Genomic DNA, 18182 nt, shown 5'->3' with positions numbered 1-18182 from the left:
ATTTAAAAAGTTGTTAAAAACAGCTAAAATCATGTAACCTGTTTGTGTTCCTATGGTATTGTTATTCATTTCAAATTATTTCCAGTAAATTTTGACCAATTTTGAGACCTGAAATCACGAGGGGGGAACTTCCAAGCAATCAAAAACATGCAAAATCCGTTTTTAAATCTGAGATCCGACTTCTCGGTTCTACTCAAAACTCCCAAAATGACCTGAACCAGGAATTGGTTCGACTCAAAACCCCAAAGTTCAGGTTTTCAGCAGAACCAAACCGCTTATCAGTTATTAACCCTTTCTCACTGAATGATCACAATGAATTGCATCTTTGCATATGCCAGTATTCATTCTAGGGTGCATGACCAGTCACAAACACAGTGACTATCAGTAGTGGCTCCTGCCCTCTTACCTGAGGGGGGCTGTCGCTGCTGCTGGCTTGGGTCCTGGCACCTGCTCAATGAATCTGGCAGGCGTTGGAACCGATGCATTCGCATGAGCAGTGGTGGTGATGCACATGCACGCGCTTAACACCAGCTTCTCGGGGATGCATTGTTTGCAGCCCCAACAAGCCATGTAGGGTTGCCCGAAAGGCAGAGCAGCGGCTTCCACTGGAAGCCACTGTCTGCTGATCGCAGCCCGGACTGGCAGCCCCAGGGGGAGGAGACACCTCCCCCAGGCTGCCTGTCTTCAGCGTGACTGGCAGGTGGCGCTTCCAATGGGAAGCCACCTCCAGTCACAGTAAAGCCAGTGCAGTCACGGACTAAACTGGCTCACTGAAGTGGCGGATTTTACTTACTTACTTACCTGCAGCCTCACAGCCCCTAGGTAAGATCCGCCACTGGTCACTATGATGTAAGGTCTGAGCAATCTACATATTGCAATGTACTGTATAATATTGGAATTAGTCTTCATTTTGGGGCATATTTATTGCTTATTGGGCTTTAGACACAATAATTATAATATGTTATAGTTGCTTATCAATAAGAAATAAAGGATCGCCTGGGTGTATCAAAACATGTGCTAGAACAAGTGAAGTGATCACTAATCCGATCACTTCACTTCTTCTTTGGGACCCCAGTGCGCTGCTGATCCTACAGATCCCTCTCCAGGTAAATTGTGCATTATGTAGTCCATAGACTACATGGCTTAAAACAGAAGGCCTGGTTCATTAGCGATCGCAACTGCGGTTATGCACGCAAGCGGCCGATTGTTGTGTTCTGAGCATGCATATGCATTGCAGTGCGCGAAGACTCCACTGCGATCGGGACTGTGATCGCAGTGACTACGCAGACAATTGCAGAGTGATTGACAGGAAGTGAGCATTTAGGGGTGGTGATGGGGGGTGGTGGTCAGGGAAACGCACGTGTGCCACGTTACAGGGTCGTGCATAAATTAGCCACTGCGATGCCATACACAGCTTGGCCTTTCACTTCATGCAATGAGGTTAGCATTTCCTGAGTAAGGTCAGACTTTGTGCAAATGTGCGTGAGGCTCCGATGGTACTCAATGTTATCGATGTTTTCGCAGACTTGCTAAGTGTTATGGATGTGTGTAAGGTAAGGAGGGTGTCCTTATGTTAGGTTGCGACGACATTGCAATTGCAATTATTAGCATGTCTTCACAGTGAGACTGCATGCGTAATCGCTATTGCGATCACAATAGCGATCCTTACTGAATCAGACCCAGAGTTTCCTAAACTCCGCCATTAAACTCCAAGTTTAAAGTATAACAGGTGACTTAATTAGTACCTCAGTCAATTTGATTTAATTATTTGGACTCCAGCATGGCTATCTTTAAAACCTTGACTATAATGGTGGAGTTTGGGAAACTCTGGCTAATGGTGCGTACACATGGTGCGATTAAAATGCACGATATGAACGATAACGATATCGATCATATCGTTATCATTCATATCGTGCATTTTTCGATGCCTCCAACCCACCAACAACCTGCGATGCGTGGGCACGTATGGACGATAACGATATCATCCATCACCGTGCATGCAGGCCAACCCGGTTCAATATCAACCAGGTAACTATAGGGATCCGCGAAAGTTGATCTCGGGTCATTGGCCATCGGTGGTGGGTTCGTGGTTTGATGGATGATCGATATCGATCGTCCAGCACACCCAGAAGATCATTCAACGATATCGTTGCCGATCGTCCCGTGTGTATGGACCATTACACCATTTGAAGATGACAGTAGATATCAGAACTAAGCTCCTATGGGAGCTGCTTTTGCAGTCAAAAATAGAGGAAAACAGCAGATATTCCCAAAATCTGCTGTGCTGCCCCCATACAAACACCTACAAATATGAATTTATAAATAGGCCTGTAAGTCTTATATAGTGTATGTGTGTTCATATTTCATAAGTATGGATTTCAATTTGTATGACAGATGTACTTTTGACATCCATATATCATTTCAGGAAAATGCAGACAGAGTTACTAGTTATTTTGTCACAGGGTAGCGGTAAGAAGTAAAGTCAATTCCTTAAGATGGTGATGATAGGTCGCAAACAGAATACAGTACATAGTACATTAAAGAGTACAATAAATGAAATACAATATACACTGAAGTGCCAAATGTCATGGGATAGCAGTAGGTAAAGGTAGGTGGCGTCACCGTACTGTGACACAGACCTGCATCAGTTGAAATCTGACATCTTGTGAATAAGTCTGAACACTGGCTAGGCTGCTCATGGCAAGGTGGCGTTAATTATCGGAGTTCAAATGGTGTATGATAGTGGGTGCCTGACGGATGAGACATTCCATGTCCGAAGTTGTATGGACATTCTACATTACTCGATCTACGGTGTCATGTGTGCACCGGGAATACCACCGTGGACAAGGCAGTTGCCAACCATGGGTGGTAAATGATCATGACCAGTGGTGTCTAGCTAGAATTATCTGTGGTAACAGACATGCGACACATTCAATGCCAGAGGCATATCCAGCAGGTCAGGACAGTATTCCTTAGCTTCAATTGGATATAGGAGCAGAAGACCCACCAGAGTGCCCCTGTAAACACTATGACACTGGACACAGCACCTCACCTGGGCTTGTGACATCGCTAATTGGACTCTGCAGGACTGGCAACATGTGGCGTGGTCTGATGAGTCATGGTTCCAGTTTTTTCGGGCTGATGGTAGGGTTCAGGTGTGGCACAGACCCAATGAGGTCATGGACCCAAGTTGTCAATAAGGCACTGTGCAGGTGAGTGGTGGTTCTATAATGGTGTGGGGTGTGTTCACGTGGCATGGGTTGGGTCCACTGGTCCACCTGAACAAGTCATTGATCAATAACAGCTACGTTGCATTGCTTGATGACCATTTGCAATCCTTAATGGATAATACAAAGTGTCATCAATCCCAAGTTGTCATGAATTGGTTCAAGGTGTATTCTGGAGAGCTCTGATGAATGGTGTGGCTACCAGGTTCATCCGAAATGAACCTAAAGGAGCATTTATGGTAGGTGGTGGAGAGCTTCATCCGCACCCAAGATCCTGCACCCACAAATATCAGGGAGCTGTGGGAAGATATCTAGATGGCATGGGTCAACATATCTCCAAAAATCTTCCGTCCACTTGTGGTATAAATGCCACATCGAGTTCCTGCACTTCCCCAGACTAGAAGGGCTCCTACACAATGTTAGGCATCTATACCATGACTTTGGGCAGTTCAGTGTACAAAGGAAACATAAAATAGGGATGTAAACAAAGTGTTGTTTAATTATACACAATATCATTATTTTTTAATAATATAAAAAAAGCAATTAATACGCTTTAATATAAACTGTTAATCAGTTTAAACTCTGTCATAAAACTAACCTAATGGATCATGGAGAGTGATGTCTGGAGAGGGTCCACTTAGTGACACAGTAACTTCTTTAAGACTTGGGTCAAATGGAATTTCCCAAGTGTATGCTGTCCCACTCAAGTGGTCTGTGGACACAAGGTTGACCTTGGAAGCCTGAACAGCTTCTTCAACCCATTTTAAGACCTAAACATAAGAAATGAACTGGACAATTTATTATTGTAGTCAATACAGAAACATTTTCTGAAAATTGTTTATTTTTGCTCCTGCAAGCAATAAAAAATACAGCTCTTTGTATGATAGGCGTAATTTGGTGCCTTTCTAAAATCTAAATGCATTAAATTCAATAATATCTAGAAATAATGATATTAGGATTTTCATTTGTTATAATGACTTTACAATGTAATGAAAACTGTGATTTTGTTGTTACCATTTCTCTCTACACAGTGGGAGTATTTTTTGCCATTTTCCAATTGTCAGCTTTCCTAATAATCATTTGTGTAAATGAATGTAAACAGAATAATCTTGTTTGTGCATATACATTTGTCTGAAAAAAAGGAATGAAACTGTTTTTCAGACATCTACTTGTACGCTACTGTATATAAGGTACAAGTAGTTTTAGGTGCAAAACAGCATATAAATGTAAGTCAATAGAAGTCTATTCACTTATTGTGGGAGGTTGGTTACCTCTGAGGCAGAGCTGCCCGTGGTACATCCAAAGAGAACACATCACTGGCTGGCAGCACACCTACACTATACTTCTAGCCCTATATAAATTAGAGATGTGCGGGACCAGTTCTCAAATAACTGACAAGAACCGAATTTAGGGGTTCCGAGTGGAACCGAGTCCGAGTACAGAATCACTTTGGGTTATCAAGTCGAACCAAGTACTGGTTCTGATCTTCACGCGGTTCGGTACTCAGATTTAAAAAACAAACTCAGGTTTTGGATTGCACGCTATCAGTTCAAAATGACGTCATTTTAGCTGGTTTTTTTACATTTATTTTTTTAAATAAAAATAGAAATCCAAAACCAAAACACAGGAGTCGGCGCACATCTCTAATACAAATACATAACACATCCCAAGTTAATCTATTGTAAGCAGTACATAAGGTGTGAAAGAACTTTAAATGTGTTGGGCTTCATGTAAGTATTGGACATGGTAGTGTCTGCATCCCCTGCAGCCATTGTAGTGCAAAGGTAATTCTTTATGGTGCATTGCTAATTTAGCTGAGAAAGCTATCTTTGTTTTGTGATGACTGAAGGTGGGTACACACCTGAAAGATATACCTGCAGATCCAGTGATCTGCAGATATATCTTTAGATGATGGTCGTTCATTCACACTGAATCTATCCGGCAGCCACGGGTCCCGCTGGCAGGAAAGCGGGGCGGGGCCACCCCCTCCCCGCGGCAGCCGTTGTGTGTGTACAGGCGGTCTGCAGACGGCACGTACACACTTGCCGATGGACAGATATGTCAGCAGATAACAACGCGGTTCACAGACATATCATCTTTATATACTGGCCGACAGCCAGCAGATATATTGGACGATTAATTGATTGGCCAATATATCGGCCAGTGTGTACCCAGCATGAGTGTATAGATACATCGACTGTAGGCTTAATCACCTGTAGATTTGTGCTGTATATTTAATTTCTCAATATCTGGGCTTTCCTTTCTGCCAAACAGTATTAGATAGATAGATACAGTAGCCATTTTTATGGGATGTGCATAGATGCTTTTGAGTCACTAGTGCATGCGCAAATTATGTTGTGTACATTTATGTGTTTCATTTTAGGTACACATATCTTCAGATACATGAAAACGTAATTACAATACAATGAGTATATAAATGCATAGATATATAGATACATTTAAATTGTATAATGATGAATGGCATCTATATGTTAAAAAATGCTTTAAATCAATTGCTACTAAAAAAACGTTATAGCATCACTGGTGCTCATAGCAGCAATTGTTGGAATCTGAATAAACACTACCAGCACTAGGCTATCACAGGCTGGGCTGGGAAACCTGTGTGGTGCCCCTATCATAATTCCAAATAACCCTATCCTGTGCATCACAGGCCAAAATTACTGAAGGGGTAAAAAAAAAAAGGATGAGGCCCCTGACCTAGGAAAAAACAGCTCAAAGCTGAAAGCACAAGGGTTCCTTCCAACATCCATGTCTGATGGATGTTCAGATAATTATTAGTTCAAATAGAGAAATCAACATTTTTTTCCTGTGGCACGACTGATCAGCCCTGGCAACAATGAACTGCTTGGGGATGCTGATGATTGTAGATCTACAATTACATATACTGTTGGATAACAGGGCCTGATTCAGACCCGCTCGCGAGCGCTGAGCGCTCGCAAGAGGGCCGATGGTGCCCTAGTGCGCATGCGCACGACGGAGGGAGCTCCATCGTGCGCATGCGCGAGACCCGGGGAGCGACGGGGAAGCCGTAGCACCAGGTCTCGCATTAAAGGGGGCGTGCTGTCGATGTTGATTGACAGCACACCCCCTTTGGTGGGCATGCCGGGGGCGTGGCTGCCAGACGGAGGCGTTCCCATGGGAACGCCTACCGTCTGGGTCCGGCCCCACTGACATCACTAGTGATGTCAGTGGGAGTGCTTTTGGCTCTGATAGAGCCAAAATCACTCCAGGGCTTGTGGTCACCGAGACCCTACCACAGGGTCTCGTCGCAAGCCCGATGGTCGCGATGGTCTTGACCATCGCAACAATCATCATGGAAAACTACACTGGGGAATACAAATACTGACAAAATAATTATTTATTGATGTGTCCTCATACATCTAAGGGTAAATTTACTAAGATTCCAGTTTGGTCGAGTTTTTAAGTTTTTAAACTCACTTTGCTTCACCAAAACTCGGGTGAGTTTTCCTTTATCAAACTCGCAAATTTACTAAGAAGTGAATTTAGCTGAAAGTGAGTTTTTCGATGGTGAAGCTGATCGAGTTCTTACCCCCAAATTGCGAGTTTCGAGTAGAGTTCAAGGTGAGTTCAAGGTGAGTTTAAGGAGAGTTTAGGAGAGTTAAGGAGAGTTTAGATGAGAGTTTTGATGAGATTACTTACTTGAGATTGCAGTGTTTTCTCTCTGCAAAACTCACACGAGCAAGCAGCCTGCACATATCAGTGATATATATGTAAGCTGCTTGTGTGTTTTAATACCTGTAGAAAACAGGTTAGATAATAAAAATTGACATAGGGCCCCCCCCTAAAGCATAACCAGCCTTTCCTGGTTCCTAAAATTATGGGGAACAAAATGAATAGGGTTCCACCATAATTTAAGAACCAGCACCAGGCAGCAGGGCCAGACCTGGTTTTAAATATAGGGTTAAAAAAAACTGCATGAGGTTCACCCTATATTTAAAACAAGCTCCAGACCCTTTCTAGTGGGGGACTGATGCCACAGCCAGGGGTGCCCTTTCACTGGGCCCCCCAGCAGCAGCGTCAGCCCTGACCGCTAGTCAGCCCAGGCCAGGGATCCCTGGGGAGTTGGGAACCCCTCCAATAAAGGTGTCCCCTTCTCCAAGGCACCCCTGTCCTAGGCTGATAGCCTAGGGCTATCCCCAGCACCCCTGGGCGGTGGGTGCCAGGTTGATTGTGTTAGTGTAGTGTAAAATAAATGGTTAAATATTGTTTTTAGTTGTGGAATTACACAGCCCAGCAAGGCTCCCCCGCATGCTGGTATTTGGAGAATCACAAATACCAGCATGCGGGGCATTACGGGCCTGCTGGCACTTATAGTTCCACAACCAAAGCAATACGTAAATAAAAACAACATACACCGTGAAAGAAAAATTTTATTATAACATACATGCACACTTACACTATCACTATCACACTCACTATTACACATACTCACCTAGTATCCGAAGTAATCCATAGGGGTACCTATAAAAAAAAAACATACTCACCTCTCCTATGCATCGTTCACATCCTCTTCTCCAAGTAGGCATACAAAGGGTTAAAACAAAACAACTATGTACCCGACTCCAAACCGGACTGAGCAAAGGTATGTGTGTACACATACCTTTACTCCGTGCAAATGACCGGACACGTGTGCACACGTGTGCCCCGTCATTGAAGGAGCCGCCAGCCAATCAGTGGGCATCTACGTCGGAGCAGCTCGCTGATTGGCTGTATGCGGTCAGCGTATTTCCCCATAGACTTCAATGGAGAGAAATCTCCATTGCAGTCTAAGCTGAGAACCGCTACATTGTATCTACTGATGTAACTACAAGGTTAAACCTTGTGGTTACAATGATACAATGTAGCGGGTCCCAGCATAAACTCACTTCAAACTCACTCGAGTTTGTCTTTAGTAAATTTGCGAGATGAATAAAAAGCCAAAACTCACGTGAGAATGCAATCTCAAGAAAACTCACACAAACTCGAATCTTAGTAAATTTACCCCTTAGCCTCAATATGTCATGTGGCGTGAGGTGCCTGGTATAAGTGAGCCGCCAGGTCCTGTGGGACTCTGCATGGTCGAGCATCATTTTCATCTGAAAATGCATCTTCGTTGCAATGCTAGGTTGCACCAGCAGACTGCTCTGTTAATTTGATATGCGACACTTGTATATCAGTGTGTGGCTGAATCTATAAATGAAGCACAATGGAACTTGGCATGGTAAAAAGTCACGGCTGCTGAATCGTAGCACTTCCTATACATATTCAGATTCGCTAGCAGAGCCGTACAGGACCTGGCGCTTCAAGAATGGCTGTTTGGCGAGACTGCAGCAATAGTATATTAGCACACATCTGTAAAAAAAATAAATATATAAATAAGTTCCAGGCTGAAGTAGCTTATGACTGGCTAGGGCTGGCTGAGATCAGTAGAAGACTAGAAATACATGCAGAAAACTAACTTTTAATATTTTTATATCCCCAACCCTCACAAGCAAAAGGTGTGGGTAGGGAATCGCTTCGATTCCCATCAGCAGCTGGCCGACAAAAGCAGAGTTCCCGGCAGCAGAAGCCCGACAGCGCTGGAAATCCCGATCGTCGCTAAGGTAAGTATAAACTAACCTAACCCCCTAGCCCTAACCCTCCTTATGGGTGCCTAACCCTAATCCCCCCTCTAAGTGCCTAACCCTAACCCCCCCTTTCCCAACTGCCTCAGCCTAAGTCCCCCGGGGGGTGCCTAACCCTAAATCCCCCTCCAGGGGTGCCTAACCCTAACCCTCCCTCCCCCTGGCCAAACCTTAACCCTCCCAGGGGGGTGCCTAACCCTAAGTCCCCCCCGGGTGCCCTTAACCTAACCCTCCCGCCCGCGGCTGTTTGCTCGCGGCACCCGGCATCCCTTCGATTGGGATGCCGGGCGCCGGTCTCCCGGTGTCGGGGAAATGTCAGGCGTCTACATCTAGATACCCGGCATTTCACCCTCGCCGGGATATGATAGTCGGGGAGCCGGCTGTCGGTATTAAGGCAGACGGTTTCCCGATTGTATATCGTGGGTAGGAGTCCTAGTGCTTTTCTGAGGGAGAGGGACCACGTTTTTTTTCTGTGGCCTAGAGAATTCAGCCTTGCAATGAACAGACTAGAGCTATGTGACTTTATGAGAGAAGGTCCCTGTAGTAGTGTAACTGAGTCAGCCTGTTATGTCACAGTGTTGGTAACAGCACTTGCAGGGAGACACCTCACTGTTTCTACAGCTGCCTCTACCTTTGAGTAGAACTCACCTTTGATGTACATGACCTTTATTAATACACATTTTCCCTCCCAAAATCTAAATGACCCCAAAATGCAACAAACTTATAATAAAGTCCATCCAAATACCCCTCACTCTTATAATTTATGCAATCTCGTATAAAGACACTCATCTGAGCAGTGTTTTGGAGGAGAGTAAAAGTAATAATTACAGATTGGGTTGGTACTAAAGAGTTAGCAGGCAGGACATTTTTCCTCTGACCCCATGTGCACCACCATCTTTATCTATGCACGTTAGTCTAGGAAGACTTACACTAAATATTTATTTTTATTGTTTAACAAACTTGGATCCTCCTTCTCACCATTTTCCAATATGTTGCTTTCTGTGAGGTTTTTGTGGATGTTTAATTAATTTAATATTTTCATAGACAGACAAAATATTCTACTAAACATTTTCTTTCACTGTAAACAATAAATGAAAAATGTGATATTGTTTGAGGTATTTCCCGCTAACATTTCTCTGTTAATATTTATTTTGTTTATAATACCACTACTTTGCATTCCAAGCCATATGTTTGCTCTGTATATTGTTTCAAACAAAAACTATATAAGTTCATGTTTATTTGCAATATACTTTTTATATTTTCCATCTGTGTGTGATTACTTGTAAACAGATAATCATGTTGTTTGTCTCTATGTCGTTAAGACTCTAAAGTCGAACATAATATAGATCCAAAAGTGCCACAAAGGCAAGAAGTACATCAGAGTACCCATCAGCCTAAATAACCATTTACAGCATTTACCTAATCAGAAAAGCATGTGTCTAATATTCTTCTATACAACATTGGTCTCTGCTGTAGATCTCTGAGCTTGTTACACATTGTTTATTGATGTTAAATATTTTAGTAAATGATATTACCTCATTAACTTGCTTCTTGTCCAGGTGAAATACTTGGCCGGAGCTAGTAGAAGCAATTTCTTCATATATCTTATAACCCACATGACTTCTGTCATCGCAGTCTCCTGTAAGCACGAACACCACCTGGCGGAACACAGTATGAATGTGTCTAATTAATAATTATGTCGCAGCTTTCTGTATTTGAAAATATATAAAAGTCATGGATATAGCAGAAGCTATTTAGAATTTACAACAAGCCATACTGTAGGTCGTACTAGATTTATAAAGCAGTGATGATGTCAAAGTATTACATAATTGTGTCACTAATGTTATTCAGTCATCACATAAGCCCAGACTATTTGCTTTATTAGTAACAAAATACAGGAAAATGTTAGGAACTCACCATTGATGACCCGCTAGATAAATTGTGAAATCAAATGGAAATGCTGCAAATTTCTGGAAAATGTGAACAAGGAATCAGTATGATTTACCACCGGCCGCATGGCCGGCGGTTCTAATCCCGACAGCGGCAGCCCGGCAGAGGTCAGAGGTGGACACATAACAAGGTGCGTACAAGGTAAGTAGAAACCAAGAGAGTCTATGATAGATAAAACCTTGCGGTGGACCAGTGCACTTTAAATTCACACTTATTTGACCTCCCCAGTTACTTACTTGTGACTGCTTCTGTTGTATCAACTGTAGGACATCATTAGCAAGCTGGTAATCCTTAGATCTTGCATCAGTAAAAACATAAATAAAAGATCCAGGTAGAGATATTTCCAGAGCAATTTTAATAGCTCCAACACTCATCTCTGGACAATCACCACCTCCCTGTATTGCAAAAAAATAATAATATTAGAAGCTAAAGTGATTATGCATCATATTCCACCACTTTTATATACATGGTATATATTTTCCATCACATAATAATGATCATAACAATGTTATAAACTCCTGAGCAGATTTGGGTGGGCAGCTTTAGCCTCTTGAGCCACTGATGTACAATATATTTAATTTAGATTATTTAAATGTCAATTGTCAATCTGATATACATGAATATTTATGTTATATATGTTACCTAACAGAACATTCTTCCAATGTAAGCATGACTACACTATATCTTCTTTGTACTGTAAAATAAATACCAAGCCAAAGCTGTAACTATCACGTTATTATTAGTGAGTCATTTGAAGAAAACTGACAAAGTGTTTTTATTACTAGATCAAACTCATTATTACGGCTTAATAAGTAGCAATAAAATAGCTGTAAATGACAGTCTATTCCTTTTGAAGCTCTGTGGTATGTCTTCAAGAAACACATTTTCAAAGGAGCAAACTAAAATAAATTTAGCAGTCCTATAATCTCAATGGAGTCAGCAATTTACAAACATGTCATCTAAGACACTTCAAATGACAAACAAGCACATCATACACTTCAAAAGTCTCCTGTGCCTTTTGTTACTCTGTAAGAAATTGGAAATAATCATTCTTATTTATATTAGTATGTTGTATCATTATTATTGTATAGTTACTAAGCCAGACAAGGGGATGTAAATACCGGTGCCGAAATCCCAGCAGGTCGGGATCCCAGCACCAGTATTCCGACTGTCCGCATCCCGAAGGTAAGTATCGTGGTGTTAGGGGGAGGTTAGGGTTAGGGTGTGAGGTTAGGGTTAGGCACTAGGGGGAGGGTTATGGTTAGGCACCGGGGAGGGAGTGTTAGGATTAGGGTGCGGGGAGGGGGAGGTTAGGTTTAGGCACTAGGCGGGGATGTTAGGTTTAGGCACCGGGGAAGAAGGGTTAGGGTTAGGGTAGGGGTTGGGAAAATACTTACAATGCGTTCCTATGGGTGTGAGGATTCTGGGTGTCGGGATGCCACTGTCGGTATTCTCACCAGCGGCATCCCGACAGCCAGGTTTTCATACCAAACCCCATACAAGAAACCCCTGCACTTTGGGAAATGTCACCTTCACTTGCACTGTAACCACATCAGTCCCAAACTGATTATTCTATTTCCCCAAAAAAAAGGAAAAGAGGACTCCTTTGCAAGGGCGTAAACATTGGTACCATGGACACACATCGGGCAGCCATGCTGCATATGTGGCAAATCTGACCAGCCGCAAACATTGTAGCTCTCCTGACATGTAGAGAGCTCTCAAACTGCACATGCTGACTAATTTATGCACGCCCACAAAATGGCGTTTAAACGGTCAGACACATCTGCGTCCTTCTAACCACTCCCCATCACTTCCCCCAAATGCTGACTACCTGTCACTCACTTTGCAGATGATTCTGCTATATGAACGTAGTTGTAAACTAATTGGTAATCTGTGAAAATATTGGCTTTGCATAAATCTCTTAATCAGGCCCAGAGTTCGCTATTATAGCCAAGTTGCATTGTGATCAGGGAACTGATGTCCTAAATATGTATGGCTGCCTAAGTCATGGTAGTCTGTACCCTTTTTTTATCAGCACTGTAGTCCGTATATGGACTTGTGCAAAATATTTGAAAATGATGTTGCATAAATTTGCATTAAATCCTTAAAATAGGTAATTGTTACAAATGGAGCTCTTGGCTTATAAAGTGTTTGATGGTAATTACACACAAAACAAAGGAGAGTTATAGGATCAACAGATTCAAGGTTGAATTTTAGGTCAGTGCCAATTGTTTCGGGTTAGAGATTGCATAGTCTCAAAGACTAATCCAAAATCAATACAATTCAAAATACCCAATGTTCCAATAATAAGCTCTTAGCAAGCATCAAATAAATACAGGGGTAAAATTTAGTTATTCCAAGACAAAGAAAACAGTGTATCCAGCAAGAGTGGATAGTGAATATAACGTGATACAATGTTCAATTGCTTAAATCATAGCTCAAAAGAGATCAAAGAAAAACAGGCGTAAATGCAAATATTACAAAACAAGTGATTATTTTCAGAAGGGGGAATGCAAAAAATACATTTTCTAATACAAATTCTAGTTACACAGAGTCACGTGTAAGAATCTAGTGATTGCAGGGGTGAGGGTCTGCAGACTTACTATGTGTAGGGAGTGGTCAGGTTAAACTTCTTTTGACATGGATGGTAGAAGTGAGATATTACAGTTACATAGTTTTGTACAGTATTTTTCACTCAGTGTAGTATCCCTACTTTAAAATTCTCCAATATAGGGCAAAAAAGACAAAATATACCAGCAAACAAAAGTAGTGTAATATGTCCAACAAAAACTACAGTATATATAAATTCCATCACTGGTGCCTCCAATAGCTATAGTGATGTGAAAGAGTCCTTTACTTGATTTTACTCACCAGTATATCACTTACACTTTGTTTATCCACAGATCCTTAATGTGTATACATGTACATTTAATTTTAAAGGTGTCTCTTTTCCAAAGTCTTTCTATGTTGACACTTAGGACCTGAGTCAGAGGTGTACACTATCTGCACTACCCGCATCTAATGCAGATGTTTGCCCAGTTGAAAAACTATTTGTAACTGCGCATGCGTGAAACATTTTGAAAACCCCTACAGCGCATGCATTAACCTAGGTGTGTGCACAAATGCGCTCTTGCTAGGGGCCTTTTAACTGATTAAGGGACACATTTGCAGTGGGCACCTTCATTATGCAGTGGGGTCACCACATATCTGTGCCAGCAACCTCATGAAAGATTCCTCTGTAAGTATCTTGGCACTGCCATCTTTTTGTCGATATTCGGAAAGACGGTGCATGCGCAGTAGATAGCAAAGATTCTGGGCCTGATTCAGAGCCGGACGCTCTGAACGAGCGCCTGCTCTGAATCAGGGCATTTTTTTTTTTGGAGCGTCCTCCTGGACGCTCGCATAGCTGTGGGTTACCACCCACAGCTTATGCGAGCGTCCATGATGATGGTCGCGATGGTCAAGACCATCGCGACCATCGGGCTTGCGACGAGACCCTGCGGTAGGGTCTCAGTGATTGCAAGCCCTGGAGTGATTTTGGCTCTATCAGAGCCAAAAGCACTCCCACTGACATCACTAGTGATGTCAGTGGGGCTGGACCAAGACTGTAGGTGTTCCCATGGGAACGCCTCCGTCTGGCAGCCACACCCTCGGCACGCCCACCAAAGGGGGCGTGCTGTCACTCAACATCAGCAGCACACCCCCTTTGGTGCGAGGCCCAGAGCGACAGCCTGGCTGTTGCTATATGGGCCTCGCGCATGCGCACGACGGAGCTCCCTCCGTCGTGCGCATGTGCACTAGGGCACCATCGACCCGCTTGCGAGCGCTCAGCGCTCGTGAGCGGGTCTGAATTAGGCCCTCTGTTTGTTACAGTGCCTGAGTGTTAGCTGTCTGCTGTGTCGGTGCCATCTTTCTGAATACATTATAGAGAGATGGCACCATCTAGAGCACTTACAGGAGGTACAGATAATCTCATGGGTGCACATTGTGCGGCATCGGCCCCCAGGACCCATGAGTGAGTGTGCACCCCACACCCTGCACCCATTATAGATACACCACTAGCTGTTGTGTACATTGCCGCTGGTATCAGAAATGGCAAGTCAAAATCACGGGCATTCCTGGGCGGTGACTGGGAGGTTACCAATAGTTCTAAAAGCTGCCGGTAATTGTTATCATTTCTACCATACTCGGATATATCCCCATTTATGTGCTTCCATCATTATGGTTTTATGTATCTATGTCATCTTTTCATTAAAATAGAATTACACTATTTTCCTCCTTTTCCATTTTTTCTCACACTGACATGTCTATGAAAAAGTGCATAAGGAGACCAGTGTAAAGTACGGAGGAGGTTCCTATTAAATGAGAGGATTGTTTGCTTGTCTTGGATGACATCCCCTGCAGGATCCAATATGTGAAGGAGATTTATGGAGGATAACTCATTACTCATCTTTACCAGAGAAGGAATGTGATTATATCATAGCTTTTCTTATAAATACACATGGCAGGTCTATCCTAATTTACGTTTTGGAGGTTTTGGAAAGACCTCAGAAGGTTATGTCACCTACAGGCTGCTTATTGTTTTGCGCAGTTGTTTTCATTTAGGTGACTGGGAGGTGGCCTGAAGCAAATGCAAAAAAATGACAGTCTCATGGGCGTAATATTAGGGTGTCGTGGGCGTATCAGTGAAGCAGCTGTGTTCTCAGATGCAGAGCTGTAGCCCCAGAGGCCACGTTTAGCCAGAGTTCATACAGAGACACTGCATCTGGCATTTGCAATTGTCACTGATGCACATAATGGTGCACCAATGGTGGAATGTTCAGAAATACCGGCGTTGTCACACCGTGCACAAACAGTGAAAGTGGGCATCACAGGGTTTACACATTCTGACACATGCTAGTACACAAGAGGGGCATTTGCATATCATCACTGCCAACACTCTGCTAACATACGTACCAGAGGCTGCAGCTGCATCCACCTCTGAATCAGACCCTTAGTGTTTGTATATCCCAGCATATGTATATATAAATATATATATATACTGTACATATGCTGAGTGATATGGTCACAACCATATGGAACTACCTCTGATGAGGTTAAGAACCGGGGGGGGTTTAGGATAGTGGTGTGGATATGACAGGGGAGACAGACTGTCTTCCAATTGCGGTCAAACCCAGGTTTGGTGAGACCTGTCTAGAGGCGCGGAGTCTAACCCAACTGGTGGTTTTCTCCAGTGACCCCTCCAATTGGGATATGGTTTTCGCCGCACCAAGTGAGCAGGTCGCAGCCCTCTGGACAGGTACCTGAGAGAGATGGAAGACTAGGAATAAAATACAGAAAACAACTACAAAGGGCAACACTGGAAGTAGCACAAGGGAATGGCCTGAGCTGAGACACAGGGACTGAGTACACTGGGGTGCTGGTTAAAACGTACTGGAGGTGTAGACAGGACTTACACTGAAGCACAGGGATACGGTACACAAGGATGTGTATTTTGTACACTAAGGTGCGGCTCCGGAGGCACTGGCAGGTGACTTGGAAATTGTACACAAGGATGTGTATTTTGTACACTAAAGTGCGTGTCCGGACACACTGGCAGGTGACGTGGAAACTTGTACACAGGGGTGTGTATTTTATACACAAAGGTGCGGCTCCGGACACACTGGCAGCTGGCTTGGAAATTTGTACAAAAGGATGTGTATTTTATACACAAAGGTGCGGCTCTGGACGCACTGGCAGGTGACTTGGAAATTGTACACAAAGATGTGTATTTTATACACTACGGTGCGGCTCCGGACGCACTAGCAGATGACTACGGGAAGGTACACAGAGATGCAACTGGACACACCACAGGATGAATTTGGAGGTAGTACAGAACACAGGGACTGAGGGCCTGATTCAGAGCCGGACGCTCTTTCAGAGCGCACGCTCTGAATCAGTGCCCGCCTATTGAATTTTTAGAGCGGCCTCCTGGCCGCACATATAGCTGTGGGTGACCACCCACAGCTATAGCGAGCGGCCAGGAAGATGGTCGTGATGGTTAAGACCATTGCGACCATTGGGCTCAGCGCTCGCAAGCGGGTCTGAATCAGGCCCTGAATGCACAAAGGTGCAACTTGAGACATACAGGGATGGATTAGTACAGAACAGAGGGACTAGATACAAGGAGGTCACAGAAAGAACACAGGAGGCCAGGAACACCGAGTAAGTAATTCGGCCACTGGAACAGGATATGGTTGTCACAGGGAATGACTACAGTTCGTGCAGTCATGCAGCGATGAAGTTGAACAAGTAGCAGGAGTCAGTCCTAAATACCCCCAGGCAGCTGGTCATTTGATCACAAGATCAGCTGGGAGACTGCCATTGGAGGAGACTAGTCAGGTGAGATGAACCAACATGGCTGCGCCCATGTCTGCTAACACAGGAGTCTGGACGCTCGCATTGAAGTCCAATCGCACCCCGAGGAGAATCCTCAGCCATAACTCACCACTGCCACTGATGTCTGAACGCCTCGGAGCCTAAAGACACCAGTCCAGCGGTGAGTAAATGCCGATCCCAGACTGGATCCTGACAGATATGAAAATTTTTTGATTTGTGGATCAACAAAGTTTAAGTGATATGTCTGTAATTCAAAATACACTCAAATAAGGGCAGTGGCATCACTAGGTGGGTGCGGACCGCACCAGGTATCACCCTCCAAAGAGGTGACACCAAAACGCCGCCTCCTCCTCAGTGACCAGGAGCCAGACACTGCACCCTGATATTATTGTACCTTGCCAGGCTCCCGGTCACTGTGGAGGAGCCAGGAATGTAGGGAGAGTCTCTGGGGACAGCATGACATCTCTGGAAGTGCTGAGCGGCACGCCCACAAAGTGATGAAACAGGGCATATCCTGCGATACCACTCTCCCTTGCGGATGGTCAGGAGGTCTATTTGTTGCACTGGGTGTCACCAACCCTAGTGACGCCACTGAATAAGGGCATTTAATCTTACTATTCTTGTGAAGCTTTAATTACCATATTTTGCAAATGGAGGACTCTTTCACATCACTATACCTACTAGAAACATCAGTGGTGGAATTTATATATCATTTTTGTTGGATATATTACACTATTGTATTTTGTATGTATTGTTTGCATGTGTTTTTGGGGCTTATTTTCCCCCCTATTGGATAAGTATGAAGAGAAGACACAGCACTGAGTGAAAATCATCTTATAGTGTACAATATCATCTTCAAATTCAGATGTGTGGCACCAGTTTTTTTCACATAACAGCAGTGCTTTCCTATTTCACTTATTGGTTTAGTGTGTAAGGTTATATCAAAATACAGGTCAATTGAGTTCACTCCTTCATAAGCTGT

The 18182-nt window shown here is 43.6% G+C and overlaps 1 protein-coding gene across 1 annotated transcript in view; it reads right to left on the bottom strand.

The window, feature by feature from the left end:
* Nucleotides 1-18182, bottom strand: part of HMCN1 (hemicentin 1) — a 563772-nt gene that overhangs the window by 499591 nt on the left and 45999 nt on the right. The window contains exons 4-6 of the mRNA XM_088453882.1: nt 11059-11217; nt 10408-10530; nt 3826-3997 (exon numbers count right to left, since the gene is read on the bottom strand). Coding sequence (XP_088310008.1) covers nt 3826-3997; nt 10408-10530; nt 11059-11217 — 454 coding nt within the window. The remainder of the gene's footprint in view (nt 1-3825; nt 3998-10407; nt 10531-11058; nt 11218-18182) is intronic.

Source organism: Taudactylus pleione, unplaced genomic scaffold (assembly GCF_031769625.1).
Source record: "Taudactylus pleione unplaced genomic scaffold, aTauple2 ptg000602l, whole genome shotgun sequence".
Taxonomy (NCBI): domain Eukaryota; kingdom Metazoa; phylum Chordata; class Amphibia; order Anura; family Myobatrachidae; genus Taudactylus; species Taudactylus pleione.
Note: the sequence above shows the minus strand (reverse complement) of the source record. Positions and strands in the feature narration are given on the sequence as shown.